General features: G+C 43.9%; 1 protein-coding gene across 3 annotated transcripts in view; it reads left to right on the forward strand.

Annotated features, from left to right (window-relative positions):
- The window catches only part of Tmem164 (transmembrane protein 164), a 151,878-nt gene extending 146,664 nt beyond the window's left edge, over positions 1-5,214 (forward strand). For all 3 annotated transcript variants that reach the window (XM_028767496.1, XM_028767497.1, XM_028767495.1), the window contains one exon: positions 815-5,214. In XM_028767496.1, coding sequence (XP_028623329.1) covers positions 815-1,021 — 207 coding nt within the window. In that variant the 3' untranslated portion in view covers positions 1,022-5,214. The remainder of the gene's footprint in view (positions 1-814) is intronic.
- Positions 5,215-16,758: the final 11,544 nt, after the last annotated feature.

The raw sequence follows: 16,758 nt of genomic DNA on the forward strand, positions 1-16,758 counted from the left end.
GCATTCATGTAGTGTTAGTCATGTGGAGCCTTGTGCGGCCTTGCATGATATAAGGGCATGGAACTGGATGCCCCCAATGGCTCTGTTGAAGCATTCACTTTTTTTCTTCCTTGCTCTGGTTTGCCGGAGGTAGCCTGGGTTCTTTGCCAGTAGTGTGAATGCTGCCTGTGCTTGTGGGAAGACTCCGCATGATTCTGCCCTGCACACCCACCGTTCCTTCCTTCTTCACTGCTCCCCACTGATATGCTGGATTCCAGGAGTGTCCGCGTGCTCATGTCACCATACATGCTATGTTCTGCTACACTGCCCACCAGGACAGCTCTATTCACCCACGCCTCCCCATTAACCCTTGTCCATCTTTTCATGAGTCCATTCGAGTGCCACTTCCCTCGCAGCATCTTCTGTATGCTCCTCGTGGCATGTCAAGCTTAGGGGGCACTGTCTAGTTTGAGGTCATACGCAGTCAACTGATTGCCTTTGCTACTTGGAGACAGGAATCCATGCAGTTAATGGAGTTTTCAAAATCCTATAGTATCTCTCCAGGAGCTAGGCACACAATAAAAACTTAGGAGTGACAGTGGACCCTGGGCCCAACTGGAAAGCAAGACAGCATAATAACTAAACAGCTTTCATCCAGGACAGTGACCCGTCACCCATTCAGAAAGCCTAGCGCAAAGAATCCCCTTTATGAACAGGTGGGGATTGGCCAATCCCTCCTTGTCTAGTCACCCCTAGGGAGAGATGGCTGAACTGGCAGTAGCCAGAAGAAGCCTCGGGATGGCGAACGCTCACTCTACCTCCCTTGTCCCTGCAGGTCACCGAAGTGAATTTGAACAACATGCTGTGTCCGGCCATCTCAGACCCATTCTACGGCCCCTGGTATCGCATCTGGGCCTCGGGACACCAGACTCTCATGACCATGACCCACGGGAAGCTGGTCATCTTGTTCTCATACATGGCTGGGCCCTTGTGTAAATACCTGCTGGATTTGCTCCGGCTTCCAGCCAAGAAAATAGACTGAAGGTGCTTGGATTTTTGTTTTGTTTTAGTTCTGTTTTGTTTTTGTTTTTGTTTTTGTTTCTGTTTTGTTTCTTTCTGAGGAAGCAAATCCTGACTTGACTCAGAGAATACCCAGCTCTTGACGAAATCATTGGAGAGGGCAAATAGAATGCTTGGTTTATTTCCTTTTTCCCCTTCCTCTCTGTCCCTTTCTTCCACTACTGTTCCCTCCCCAGCTCCTCCCCTTGGATGACTCTCGGTGCCCATGGAAGGTACTGGGGGCTGGAGCTTACTTCATTTCCTCCCCTGGGTTCTGGGTCCCTACTGTGCCCCACTTTACTGCATGGCCGTACCCAGGGAAATGGTAGTCAGTGGCCCCTTTCATATGGCTTGTTGGTGCTTTTAACAACAGCTAGTTGAGGAAAGAGGGGACCACAAGCAGTAGTTCTTCTAACATCCCAGCAATGAAATAGTGTTGGGTTCATTTCTCCACTGCCAGGGACCTCCAGGCTCATGCTGGGATCCCCTTTAATCTCCAGCATAGCCCCCACCAGAAGGGGACCAAGGCCTTGCTTCTATACCAGCCGCAAGCCCAGAGCCAAGGGACTTCCCAGTTCACAGCCAAAATAGATTCTTCCAGTGACTGGTGTCCCATGACTGAAAGCAGGGAGCCACCCAGCCACTCCTTGTAGGGTGCTGCCTGGGGTGGATGGTGATAGCAACGTGCAGCCAAAGGGCAAGATTCTGTACAGGGGTATTGGAGATCTGTTGCCACAGTGAATCTGAAGTAAAGAGGGTAAAGGTTTAGATAGTACCAAGCTAGACTACCCGGCCACCTAGGAAAAAACAACAACAACAACAACCTTCCCTATGAAAGTTGAGATCAGATCCACATCCAAAACAAGCATAGAAATTAAGAAATCAACTAAGTCAAGTGGCAACTTGCTAAAGCTGTGATCTGAATCACACTCTGTATCATATGGATAATAGGCAGTGTTCTAGTCTCAGCTGCCCCGTCAACCATCCTCATTGTCTGTGTATGTGTTTGTCTGTTTTTCTGTCTGAGGCAGCTTCATGGAAGAACGAGCTGGAGTTGGTTGGGGCTTGGGTGCTGTTTGGCTGTTTGTCTTTTGGATGTTTGAAATGGGGGCACCCTCACATTTCTCGAAGGTACTCTAGAGCCATTCCTGGACCTTAGAAGACGTGTCCATGATTCCTGAAGGCAGTTTTATGAGGATTAGGTTTCTTTCGCGTGGCTCGACTCTGCTGAAGTGTTTTGTGTGGGGAGATATCACTGGTTTTGCGGCTTGACAATGTCCAAAACCCATGGGTAGGTTGAAAGAGAACTCTGGGCCCCATAGGTAGAGGTTCAAGTGCTCTGAAGGGAGGATCTTTGGTTGAAAGATACTTGGTTGTGTGTGGACCACACAAAGGGTACCAGTGTCTGTGTATTTGCTGACTCCTTGCCATCTTCTAGTAGGAAGAGATTTGCTTAGGAATAGAAACGTTTGTACCGTGACCACCCCATTGCCTTGTGCCAGATGCAGTATACAATGTGAGTTTGTAGGTATTAGTCCTAAGCTGAACTTTAGTGGCTTGGTGGCCATGGCTTTACACAATGAACTTGCAGGGGAAGCAGCTGCAGGCAAGCAAATGGAAATTAAGAGAAGCTGCTCTGGGAAGGGCCGCGTGGCCATGAGGTGATCTAGTCTGAGGTACTGAATGCAGGGAAGAACTCCCTGTTTGCTGCACTTGAGCTGCTGCCATGGCATCTTCACCCTCTGCCATCTGTGAGGGCTATGCCAAGCTTCCCTCGCTGTCTCTTCAGGTAATGACATGCCCTGCCCACTCATAGAAGTCGGTGGATGAATAGAATGCAGAAAAGCCTCCTTAGCCTTGGGCCTTTCTATAAGAGTATGGAGAAGTCAGAGGAGGGGAGTCCATGAGGCCTAAGACAGCTGTTGCCACAACATGGAACTGCTACCTGCAGTGATAGAGGGCCTCAGCTGAGAGGACCAACTCCAGAATGCCACAGAGGTGGGAGTGCCACACTTCTTTCCCATCTGAGGCTTCATGGTCCAGGTTGCCAGGCATCTTGGGTTTCCCTGCATTGGCATGCCTCCAGTAGCTTCCCTCTGCTTTGGTGCCAGCTCAGCAGACCATTTTCTGGTAGAGATTTTCTGTTGTTCAGAGGAAGAGAGGAATTTCAAAACCATGTTGCCCGGCATGGCCAAGCCAGAATCACACATCCGTGCTAGGAAGGAGGAAGTGAAGAGGACATGCAGGGGCCTATGTTGGGTCATATGTAAGGAAGCTAAATGAAAGAGATTGTGGCTCCTTTAACAGACTCCATAGGGAGTCTCAGCCTGGGTTTGGGATGTTTGGAATGAACAGGGAACCTCTTCACTGTCTATATATCATATCTCACCCTTACCTTGGTGCAAACCTACACGGAAGGAGGTAACCTGCCTAGGCTCTTGACACTTTGCCATGGGAGTTGTCCCTAGGTACATCTAGCAGCCTACCCTCTACTGTCTGTGGTACAGGGACAGAGAAGATAGGTTGTCCTGACTTTGCAGCTCCTTTTCAGGCCTGTCGTTCCCTAACCACCTTGGCCAAAGTTTTATATGTGCTCTACCAACATGTGTGAGAGTAGCTAGCTAGCAAGAGGGAACAGCGTATCTTCAAGCCCTCGTTGTCCTTGGTCAGGAGGCTTGCCAACAAGTACAGTTGGCTAAGCCAGCTTCTCTGCTTAAAGGTCCTTCGTGCCCCTAGAATTTGGTTTTGTATATATAAGACTTGGCCCAACATCTTCTCAGAAGCCTAGCAGCATGTTCTTCTGTCATCCTGTGACACACTGTGGGGTTGTGGAGTCACCACCTCCACCTCTCCAAGACTGTCTTTTGTTTCTTTGTGGACTTCTTTGTACCTGTAGGGGTGGTCTGTGGGGTCTGTGTGGGCTAAGTAGGGTTGGCTATGCACTTTTTTCTATGGTTCCTCAGCCTACCTGTCAGACCATCCCTTTTGCTGTAGCCTCTGTCAGGAGTTTGCTATATGTGATCATGGATGATTCTGTGTTTTGTGATGTGACTACAAGTTTCTCATGGATAGCTAGCTCAATGTCAGCAGGGCTCTATACAGTGGAACTGGGGTTGGGTAATATCCTGAGCTGGGTTTGGATGAGTGTTCAGGAGATGATGGCAAAGGGCCCCTTTTAATTCTCCTGCTGCCAAATAGACTTCCCTGGGAATTCTGTCACCTGTCCTCTTTGGGACAAGGGTTTCTCAATGATTTCTACTGTAAGGAAGGCCAGAGGGAGGCAGTGAGAAAAGGAGGAATTCTGATGCTATTGGACAAGGAACTGCTTCTGGTTTTAGTGAGTCAGGACCAGGCCTTTCCATCAACTTGGGAAGTTCCCAGACTAGGAAGGAGTATCCTGTCTCCTCCTGGCTCTGCCATCTCTGAGGTAAAAGTCCATTAGAGAAGTCAGTCTTCCTCTGGTATGTGTAACAAGCTCACTGTGCGCAGGAAGACCAAGTTGTTAGCTGTTGTCCTTGTCTGTGACACTTTTGTACACTGATTTGCCACTCATGGCACTGAGCAGACACCCATCCCTCTTCAATGAAAAACAAATCAAAAACTGAAGTCCTTTGAAGCAGAAGATGATGTTTTGGAAAACTCTTGATTTATTTTGGTGTCAACATTATGTTAGATTTGAAAGCATTCTTCATTTATTTGGTGTCATTGTAGCGAAGAGAACAGGATTGAATGGTGTTCAATTATTTCTTCTGGGACATTGGTGAAAGCCTGTCCTCCATCCTTCTTCTCAAGCTGAGACTGTCTTGTACTGTCACCCTCATGTGCAGGGCTCTTCTGAGAGCCAGTCTCTGAACTCCCTAGATGGCAGCAAAATCGAGCCTCTTTGTCAGGCTGCTTCTGGGGCACTCTTCTGCACCCCCTCCAGTCTACCTCCCCTCTTTGGGTGTTTTTTGTAATGTGCTTTCTCTGTTTTGTAAAATCCCGTTGATTGTAACGAAGTGGTTTCTGCAGCCACCTTTTGGAAATAAATGGTCCTTAATTTGTGTACTTAGCATTTTAAATCTTAGCCTCAGGTGTTTCTGCTGTTGAAGATTCCTGAATGAAAAGAAGTCCTCCCCATGGGACTTATTGTTACAATGTTTTCTTCATTTACTGATATTAAAAGATTTATGAGAATTCAGGAGTCCTGGCCTTGCTTCTCAGAACTCTCTCAAGAAGGCTTTGTAAAGTAGACAAAAGAGGTCATTTGTTGGCTTTATGTATCATAAAGTAGGCAACCCCCACCCAAGCCAGGGCAGCTGGGCTCTCAGTGGTCCTGTGGACAGAACAGTGACTTGGCTTTGACTTCCCCCACACTGCCTACTTTCACCAAGGTTCCTGGGGCCCACCAGGCCATTTGCTCGAAGGGCAGCTTATCTGTCAGGGACATAGGCACTCTAGGCTAGGCTAGATGGCTGAGGTCAACAAGGCCTTGAAGCTTTGGAGATGGCTCAGTGGGTAGTGTTTGTTGGACAACCAAGAGCCCCTGAGTTTCAAATCACCAGTACAAAGTCAAGTACAACAGCATGAACTTTAAACCCAGGTCTTTGTGAGTGGAGACAGTTTCCAGGGCCTTGCTGGCCAGTCAGTGTGACCTATGGGCTTAGTGAGGGATCCTGTTCAAAAAATATACTGACAGGAGGAGATATAGGAAGATACAGATCATTCATCTCTGATTTCTGAACACAAATGTGTGTGAGCACACACACACACACACACAAACACACACACACACACACACACACACACACCCTTCCCTGCCCCACATATCCAAGAAAGAATGCAACTTTGAAACATGTTGACTTCTGGCCCAGAGCCCTCAGATGTCCTTCAAGTTAGCTGTGTCCATGCTGGGTCAGACTGTCCTTGGAGAAGAATGAACAAGATAATGGTGTCCTTTGGGAATAGCCAGCTGTGCTTATCAAAGGTTCTCTGCCTGTTACGCTGATGCTGCCACTTCTAGAAGGGAGGCAAAGTGACAGTCAGTGCTGGTGCAGCCCCTCCCCCCCCCACAGACTCCCATCGGCCAGGCTGTGAAGAATGCAGGACCTTCCCATCCTAGCCTAAAATAACCAGCTTGGTTATTTATCTCTATTTGCTGCTCAGGTTCTCACTGTGCAGAGCAATAGCTACAACTGTGTGATAGGCCCCCATGTGTAATGCCTTATCATGTTTTCCTGAAATGCTCCCTCCCTGGATGCTCTGGGAGTTGACTGGCAATGTGGTTCCTGCATACAGGAAGAACCCAGTCGAGTGAGGCTCAGGAAGAAGCAAGGATCTAGACACTAGTATTATTAGATGCTCCTCCTGGGTATCATTGCCCTTTTGGTGTGCTAGATTGCTGGGAAAACCGTGACTTAGGGACCCAGCTCTCAGAGAAAAGGGAGGAGAGGTCTCGGGGAGATGACTCAGTAGAAGAGAGCTTGCTGTAAAAACACAAGGACCTGATGATGGTACTGTGTGGGTAATATTATTAGTAATGGCAGGTAGCATGTCCATTTTCTCTGTGCTGGAGGGCATGACAATCTACCCCCCACAACATCCTCTTTATAAAAGAAACACATCAGAAGCCCAAGACAGACATTATAGCCTCATTCTTATAGACAGAAACTAACAGGGTCCAAAGAAGTCAGTCTGCCTTGACCCCATGTCTTGCTTGGAAACTAGAAAAAGCATCCATGTAAAAAAAAAAAAAAAAGCCAGGCTTGGCTAGATGGTTCTGGAACCCCAGCACTGGTGAGAATGAGACGAGAAGGCTGCTGGGGTTTGCCATCCTGCCAGCCTAGCTGAGAAAAGGGTGAGCTCCAGGTTCTAGCAGACATGGCAAAGCCTCATTCAGAGTCAGTCGGACTGGTCCCTCCCAGTCAGTGTTGTGCATAGTGTCAAGATAGTCCCCCTGAGATAGAACCAAGATTGAGTTCCCAAAACGAGTTCACGAGGGATCATATTACAGAAACAAGCGTGGGAATTAGACAAGAGCCCTAAGTTACTAGGCTGAGGGGCTTCTAAGCCTTCCAGAAAGGTAGTAGGAGCTATTGCTCAAGTTGACAGTAGACAGCTTCCAAAGTACACTCTCTAACCTTGATCCCATGACTCCTTGTGTATCAGATGGCTAGGATTCCCGACATCTTACAAGGCACACCTCAGTAATAAAGATGGACACTGCCTATCCCTGCCAGGGTCTAAGAGCAATAGCAACCATTGGGGTACTCTACTGTGCAGCTCAATCCCAGCCCCGCCTCTGTGCTAGCCACCAGCTATCCCTGCCAACTTTGGTCCTTCACCTCATTTTTTCCCAGAGGCTTTCAGAGGTGGTACTAACCTGCCTCTGCTCTGTGTCCAGTTTCTTCTTCCCTAACAGCCAAGAGTACAACCTTTTTCCTATTTCATTTTTCACAAACATCCTGTGCCATCCAGCATTATGTCTCATGGGAGCGCAGGCCTTCCTATACATTCGTGGCCATACCTTACGTTCAGAGCGTGCCAGAGTGGACAGTTTATAAATGCCATGTATTTACAGCCTGAGTGGGCATTGACAGGGGCTGAGGGTTGGGGATTAAGAACATCAGTGCTGAGGTCTGACTGAAGCCCATCATTCCGAGCAAACTTTTCTGTTGTTGTTCTTACTCTAAGCTTCTAGGGTCTGAGTCATCTCTTTGACCTGACAGTCTATACCAGTGCTTTTATGAAACCTTTTAAGACATCTAAAAGGCACAGAGAATAATAGCTAAATCCAACTTAAGGGAGTGAACATTACTAGGGCAATTGTAGCTCTCCCTTCCTCCAGACAGTTAGAAATCATTCTCCTACACTTCATAGATTCTGAGGAAGTACCTTAGAGGGCCCTTTCTGGGAATGAGGGATAGGGGGCAGAGTAGTTGGCCTCTCCAGTTCATCATATAGCTTGTCCTCAGAGTAGCCATTAGCAGCTCCTGAGGGTTTCTGCACTTGCCCGCTGTGCCTTTATGTGCCCTGTGATGTGGAAGTCTGTGGGAGGATGGTGCGTGTAGAAAGAGGTGGTATCTTCGTTTTTTAATGGATTTTCTCTATTTTGTCATGTCTTAATATTCCTGTAATGCTGAATGTACCTTATGAGCAATGACATGCAACCCCTTTCTTTTTCAGTGGTCTAAAATAAGAGACATTTTAGAACCTAAAGCGCTTTAGCGTCACTTTAAATTGCTGTGATTGTTTCCTCTTCCCTCCTCCTTCACAGAAGTCACCTTCCTGCTACAGAAAACACGGATGTGAAAAACTGTAAACACACTTGTAGCACATAACATCGTGGTAACACTTTGTTCTAGCTAGATGTCATAGCCTGAGCCTGAAATCCCAGTACTTGGACTCCTCATACTTGGGATGCTGAGGCAGGAGGATTATATAGTTGAGAGGACAGCCTAGGCTACATAGCAAGACCCCATGTCTGTGAAAGAACACATAAACCCAAGACTGTCTTCTTTCTCTGCCAACACCCATGAGGCAAAGAGAAGCTTTCTGCTTGTCTGAGGGGTTCACTCTGTTGAACTGTCTCCCACGACAGGTGGTTTGTAGGACACAACAGTGAAGAGGCCAAGTACACCTGCCTCAGGAAGACGGCTGTGCCAAACCATGGGGAGGGAGGAGGCCAGACCAGACCAGGCCAGCTCCAAAAGCTTTTTTTGTTTTTGTTTTGTTTTGTTATGTTATGTTTTGTTTCCCAGCCACAGCCTCAAAAGACAGCTCAGTCTGGTTCCCTGAGGAATTTTAAGGTTAGTCAATGCCAGAAGTGAGGTGAGCTGGCAGCGGTGGGAATGCAAGGGAGGGGGAGCTTAGTCTGTCCAGAACTTGCTAGGTTGACGCAAGTGGTTGTCCTGCCCACACAGAGGAAGGTAATGATTTCCTGGCTTTTCAAGGTGGAGGAAGGGGAGCCAGTGGCTCTTTCAAGGAAAAGCAATGGTTTGACCTGAGACAGCTTGAACCCTGGGTATTTCCAATAGCCTGCGCAAGTTGGCAACTGCTAACAGCCTTCTCTCAGTCCTGGCTGCCTCACAAGTTAAGCTTGGCCCATTATAATCATCAGATCACACTCTTCCAGAAGGAGAAAGGCGTGTCTGGAGCCAACCTGGGATACTTGGAGTCAAGAAACAGCTTTTGGACATTTTTCCCCCTAGAGGGTTTAGCAAGATCTGATCATCCTGGATTAGAGCTGCCCTCATATAACTGGGTTAAAGTGTTGGCCTACTTAGGCCCCTCCTGCTGTGGCCTCCTTCAAAGCTGATGAGGCCGATTAGGGGGCTATTTCTGAGCACTAGTCATGTACCCACAATCCCAGGAACAGTCCTCCCCTGACTAGAAAGACAATAACCATGGCTGAGACATAGTCAGCCTTGCCTGTAGGAAAGCACTGCTTTCTGACACACCTTGAGTCCTTGGAAATGAAAGAGTAGCCATTTGTCAGGTCTGTGCCTTTTGATCTTACTAAACCAGACCAACCTATCAGCTTTCTGATATAGACCTACAAAATTAGACTAACCAATTCATTTTCAGGAATGGAGTTTAGTCCCACATCTTTTACTATTGCCATTTGTCAAGAGAGGTGGTGGGCCATCAACAGAAGGTCCTCAATGACAGTCACTAGTCTCTACTCAGTAGATTCTCTGCATTTAAGGAAGGTTGTTGTCTCACCCTATCTGTGCCTCAGTTTGGTCATCCACAAGGAAACAAACGGTAATAGTACCCGCTTCAGAGTGTCCTCTAGTACATAAAACACCTGGGGAACTGTCTCGAAGCATATTTTAAGAACTACTTCCATCGGCGCTAAGCATCACCGCTACCATCGCCACCACCATAACCACCATCATCTTCGCCATCATCTTCATCAAGATCAAGAGTGAATGGTCTAAATATCAGTCTATTGAGCCCAACAAGCTTGATTTGAACCCTGGCTCTTCCACGTTAGGTAGCCATGGATAAGGAACAGCTTGTTTGGATGTCATTCTTTGTAAAATGGAAAATTCGTCGGGCTATTGGAAAATGGATAATATGATTTTTAGTTTACAGGAAGCATTTGATCGGTGTTGGCTTATTATTGTTAAAAAGGTATGATCATGAAGAGTTGTGCCTCAATATTTATGGTTGTGGGTATGACCATGCCAAGCAAAAGATACTTAGTGTAGTGATGATTTTTTTCATATGATGATTTAATGGTGGATATACTTCCCAATACACTTGTCAAACCTAAAGGATATATAAAACCAACAGTATATGTTAATGTAAACTATAGACTTTGACTGATAAGTATGTGACAATGTAGTTTTTGCAAATGTCCATCATTCTGGCATGGGATGCTGACAGTAAAGGAGACTGTGAAGGGGTAAAGGGAGCTTTCTGTTCAATTTTGCAGTGAAATCAAATCTGTTCTAAACAATAAAATATGTTTTAAAGGAAAAATAGGAAAGGAATGATTAACTAGCTATTAAATATATTCCCATGATAATCACTAAAAAATATGGAAAAAATGAAACAAGGACAGAATCAAAGGAATAGACTGCATCAACAAAAACCACACCAAACACAAAGTAGTAACAGGAAAATAGAGAAACAAATAAAAAATTGCCAGCACTTGGGAGGCAGAGGCAGGCGGATTTCTGAGTTCGAGGCTAGCCTGGTCTACTGAGTGAGTTCCAGGACAGCCAGGGCTACACAGAGAAACCCTGTCTCAAAAACCCAAAAATAAAATAAAATAAAATAAAATAAAATAAAATAAAATAAAATAAAATAAAATAAAATAAAATAAAATAAAATAAAATAAAATACCTGTAAAGATAGATAGAAAAAAATTGCACAGTGGCAGAACTATTTAATTATCATTGCTCACTTTAAATATAAGTAAAATGAAACTCATCAAGTAAAATACAGATATTGGCAGAATGGATTATAAACCTGGGTTGAAGGGATGGCGCAAACGTTAGGAGTGTGTCACATTCTGCCAGAAAGATCTGAGTTTGCTTCTCAGCACCCATGTTAGGAGGCTCAAAACCAGCTGTAATTCTAGCTCTAAGAGATCTGACACTTCTGTCCTCTGAAGGTGCCTGCTCACACATGGCATACACATACATACATACATACATACATACATACATACACACACACACATACATACATTTAAAAAAGCACTTCCATGCAAATAATAACCACAATGAAACTGAAGTGTAGTTACACTACTATAAAACAATCAGTTTATGAGTAAAAAATTATAAGAAACAAAGTACATTTTATTGATAGGAATAACTAATAGTGAAGATGGAACAACTCAAACTATGGATACATCAGCGCCTCCATCATATAGCTGGATGGTGTGCTTTATCATAAGTCGTTTTTATCATGGCAAAGGATTTGTCTTCCATTCTGAATTTGCCATGTATTTTTATTATGAAAGTGTTGACTTGTCAAATGCCTTTTCTGCTACTGGTGAGAGGATGCTGCGTTTCCATTGTTCAACAAAAGATTGAAAGTTTTCCTCCTAAGATCAGGAACAAGTTGAGTGTATCATACACACCTCTGCCATTAACATAGTACTGGGAATCCTAGCCAGAGTAGTTGAGCAAAAAAGTCTTTGTTCCCCAAGACAGTTTTGTTTTTACTATTGTGTGCACATATATGGATGGATGGATAGATAGATAGATAGATAGATATCAATATCAATAGATAACATACATATATAACATATTAGTAAATTAGAGAAACAGAATTTAAAATATGTAACATTTTCCTTTCTTAACCAGACTTAATTCTCCACTTGCACCCATTTCTCTGCAAATGTGATTCCATTTTTATCTGTGTCTAAAAGAATTTCATTGTGATATATACCACACAAAAATATTAATAAAATAATGACATAGAGCTGGGAAGGAGAAGTGTTAGGGGTCTAATGGTAGTTGGAGGGAGGGGTGGGGGCGGAAATGATCAAGGCACATTGCATACAAAAAATAATAAAAATGCATCAATAATGGGAAAAAAAGAAGGAAAGACATCTAAATTTGGAAATTTGGAAAAAATAAGGCCTGGGAGTATGGTTTGGTCAGTAAAGTACTTATCACTCAAGCAGGGGAGGCCTAAGTTCAGACCTCAGAATCTGTGTAAAAATGCCAGGCATGGGGACACAGGCTTCTAATCTCAGCACTGAGGAAGTGGAGACACGAGATCCTTAGAGCTCACTGGTCAGCCAGTTTAATTTGTGATCTCTAGGCCAATGAGAGACCCTGTATCAAAGGTCAATGGCATTTCAGAGGATGACACCTGTTGTCCTCTGATATGCACTCCCATGAAAGTGAGTGCATATACAGATTCAAGGAAAAGCAAAGCTATCTATATGCTGAAAGTATCATTAATATATAAATGAAATCCAATATGACATATACACTCAATTACCAGAGCCAATAAATAATTTCAGCAGGATTGCAGGCTATAAAAAGCAACACACCAGAATTAGTTGTGCTTCTGTATGCCTGTAATGAACAAGTTGTTAATGAAGAAAATCCTACTTATGATTGCATATAAAGGAATTTTAGAAATCCAGGAGTAAATGTAATAAAGGAGGTAAATGATTTATAAATAATAAACAATGAAATATTGCTCAAATGTGTATATAAATACAATTAACCCATTAAAACACTGGAAAACTAGTAAGACGGTGACGATCTCCAAAGCTAGCTACTGTCCCTCTCAAAGTTTCCACAGCTGGTTTCTCTTCAAAATGGACATGTCCATCCTCACCTTTTTATATAGATACTCAGAGTCTTGACTATTTGAAGGAACATTGAAAAAATATCGAAAAGGAGAAAATATCTTGTTTCAAAACTTATTCCATAGGTACTAAAGTCAAAGTGATGCAGCACTAGAATAAAGAGGAACCAATGGGAAACTATCAAAATACTCCAGAAATAATTTTAAAACTTGATCTCATCCATTGAATTTTAGCAAGGAGGCTCAGACCATTCAGTGGGAGAAAATGGCATTGGGCCAGCCATGTAACCAGATGTAAAAAAATGAAATTTGAACAACTACCTCATAGTTGTTCAAAAATTGGCTCAACATATCAAATCCTTCAATGTGAAGGCTAAATCAATCCACAGTCTAGTAGAAAAATGTGTAGGGTTAAATCTTTTATGATCTCTGTTTTGGCAATGAGTTCTTAGGTGTGATAGAAAAAGTACAAAGCAGCAATTTAAAAGCTAGTAAATCTGGATAAAGGCTTACTATCCCGAGTATATAAAGAATTCTTATGACTTGATAGCAAACAAACACACAAAAACTTAAAACTCCAATTGTCCAGTGAAGAACAGAGCAAAGAACTTAAACAGAAACTTTTCCCAAAGTCAAAAATCGCTCCATATCCCTAGTCATTAAAGAAGTCCAAATGCAAACCATAATGAAGCTGCTATGGTGGTGCACATCTGGAAGGGACGTAGGAGCCAGAATTCCAGGTTGGCCTCCACTTCAAGTGAGACCCTATCTCAAAAAACAAACACCAACAGATACCAGAGAGACTGAATTTACCAGGAAGAAATTGTTCTTTAGTTCATGGCTGTAGGAGCTCCTTGGTGGCTTGGCCTGTTTGTACATCATGGCCAGTGAGAGCCAGTAGTGGGGAAAGGTCCGAATTTCATGATAGCCAGATGCAAAGGCATGGTAAGGAGCTAGGGTCCCAGTCCCCAAACCCTTCAGGACATGTCTGAATGAATAGACTTCTCCCTCTAGGTCCAAACCTCTTAAAAGTTCTACCAATTCCCAGTAGTGAGTGTCACAAGCTGGGGTCATGACACATAGACATTTGGGAAACACTTAGCCAAACCATAACATCGACATACCACTTCACCTCTGCTAAGATGGCTTTAACTTTAACAAAGGCCTAAGCGTCTATTTCAGAGAAATGAAAACACATATGTATATTTCAGGGAAATGAAAACATGTGCACACAGAAACTTGCATAGGACTGTTGATGTGGTTATGGAGTGATGCAAAACTGATTTGAAATTGAGCCTGGTGGCTGGAAAACACCAAAGACACTAAATGCTACTGAGAATGCACAATAGCAACTGGTGAATTGTATACAATCTGAGTTTAACCTTAATAAAAGAAAATGTCCAATAAAATTTTTTTTCACTCACAGGTGCCCTGTGCACCCTTCTCACACAACCTTTTGGTATAACCATCCACAGAGCAAAACGAGTTGCCCACGCCTTCCCAGACTATGCCAGTATAATATCTATTTGGCTTTCTTCAAGGCTGCAGATTCTGCTGGAGTAGAGAAAAGCAAATCTCCTACAGAAGAACAATCCATTGTATCTGAATAAATGGGCTGCCACATGTCCTAAAATGGCCCATATTGGGACTGTTATTACTAGATATCCTAGGCAAGACAAAGAATACCCAAATCACGAAGGCACGTGACTTACACTAGTACGGAAGGCCACAAACTTTTGCCCTTGACTGTGTTTCTGATAAAGAGGCCACTGCTGAGCTATGTGTCACAATGTCACAACACCTCTATGAAGAGTTCCTAGAATTTCCTTGGATGTTTGAAGTACTGAGAGTAGAGAGTGTAGGGAAATGTTTACATTACTCGCACGAGCCCTGTTCCTCAAAACCATGAGGCTTTTAGGGCTGAAAAGATGGCTCAGGGGTAAAGAGTGTACTCCTCTTCCAGAGAATCCAGAATCTATATCTAGTGGCTCATACCTTCACAGTATCTGCACTCAATGGGATTGGATACCTCTAGCCTCTATAGATCTCTCTCTGTCTCTCTCTGTGTCTCTCTTTCTCCCTCTCCCTGACACTGACACACACACACACACACACACACACACACACACACACACACAGAGTTTCCTACTCCTTCCAACTCATGCCACTTTCCTTATATTCTGCCATGCTTTACTTGAGTGGGCAATAATATGTTCCTTCCAGCTATCTGGCAAGGCCCCAACTATTTTTTATGCTGAGACACATAGTGTGTATGTACCATTGTGGATCATTCCAGAATGTCACTTAAGAGGAAATACAAATTTTACAAATGGTGATACGAATATTTCTGGTTTCTGATCCACCTGATATTCACTCAGTGGCCACAACTCAGCAGCTTTCTGTCAGTTCAAATGGCATTTACAGAATGGCTATGCTTCCTGTCTCAAAATAGCCCCAACACAATTTTGCCTCCTTGCCCTTCCTACGTACCAGGTGATTCATAAAGTTACCCTGATTTCCATTTCCTTGTTATTCGCCTTTGTTAGTCTTCCTCTCCTCCTACCCTGTGAAGAAAGTTTTATCTCCTTTGGGATCAGGATTTGACTAGGAGTCTTGCTAAGTGCACTTTCATCTCTGACCCAAAGGCAACCTCTTAGAGCAAATGGCCCAGATTCTGTCTCCTCCTATCTCTGTCCTCTTTCTTGGTGTCAGGAAGTACCATGAGACTCTCAGGGCAGGTTCACAGGAAGGAGCATGATTATGTTTCCAAATACCATTCTGCATGTCCATAAACCTTCTTTTCAAATGACCTTGCGCCTTTCTCCTCCGGATCAAGACAGCCACATGTTGAGGATAAGGAAAAATATCTGGTTCCACTCACAAACCAGTATTGTGCTTTATACAGAGTAGTTTATGGCACTGACATGTTGGAGAGCCAGAAATTAAAATGCCATTTTAATATCACTCTGAGGTGGAAGCCATTTAGAAAGGCCATATGATGACAGGCCACTGCTGCCTGGGTGTCTAAAGAAGTTTCTGCAGCAAGAACTAACTTATATGCTACCCCCACCCCCAGTTCACAGCCCAGATTATTAATTTGTCTTCTGCAATTACATTATATTCATTCTGCGATCAAGCAAAGCACCATGACTCTGAGGCCACAGGCACTCAATAAATATTGATGGATCACATTGAGCCTGACATTTGGGAGGAAAAGGCCAAAAACGGCAGTCATTTCATCTAATGAAGGCTTCCCAGTGGTTCCCAGAATAACTCGCAGTTGGGACTCTAGCAGTCATCTTTGGATTGTCCCGTGAGATTCTTGGGTTATTGCAACTGTTCCAGTTTTCCATAAACATAATTCAAACACACACGTGCATTTAAGTATATGCTACTTTTAAAATGTAATAAAAATCTGAAGAGAACAGCTCATGGACATCGCATATGTTACATCTAGTAGAAGGGTAATAGCTAACCACTGGAGAGTTAGCAGAAGCAAGTTGACTCATTTCTGCTCAACCATGGGGGTGATGCTTCTTCCTGCTGAAAGTTTTTGTAAGCTTCGATTCATTGGTTCAGAAGGGTTTAGCTGTACTGGGCTTTTATAGATTAGGCTGATATGGACCCACTGCTATGAGAGTGTAGGTATGCATCCATTGCCTTTTCTTTGTGCAAATTAAAGCCTTCTTGCTACTGCCCAGCCAAACTAAAATAAAGAGTCTTGAAACTAACTCCAAGTGCCATTCCTCTCCGCAATCACAATTGTATTGTTCATAACATTATGAGCAACTGGCTTCCACGTGTACTGCAGAGCGATGAAATGCCACTTTACGCCTATTTTTAACATAGACAAATGACAACTATGATTTTGATTTAAAAAAAAAACAGCTCCTTTTTCCACTTTGAAAGGAGACTAATGGTTGGACAAATTAGGCACCTTTCTTATGACCTAGATGT

The sequence above is a fragment of the Grammomys surdaster genome, unplaced genomic scaffold (assembly GCF_004785775.1).
Source record: "Grammomys surdaster isolate TR1022 unplaced genomic scaffold, NIH_TR_1.0 173, whole genome shotgun sequence".
Taxonomy (NCBI): Eukaryota; Metazoa; Chordata; class Mammalia; order Rodentia; family Muridae; genus Grammomys; species Grammomys surdaster.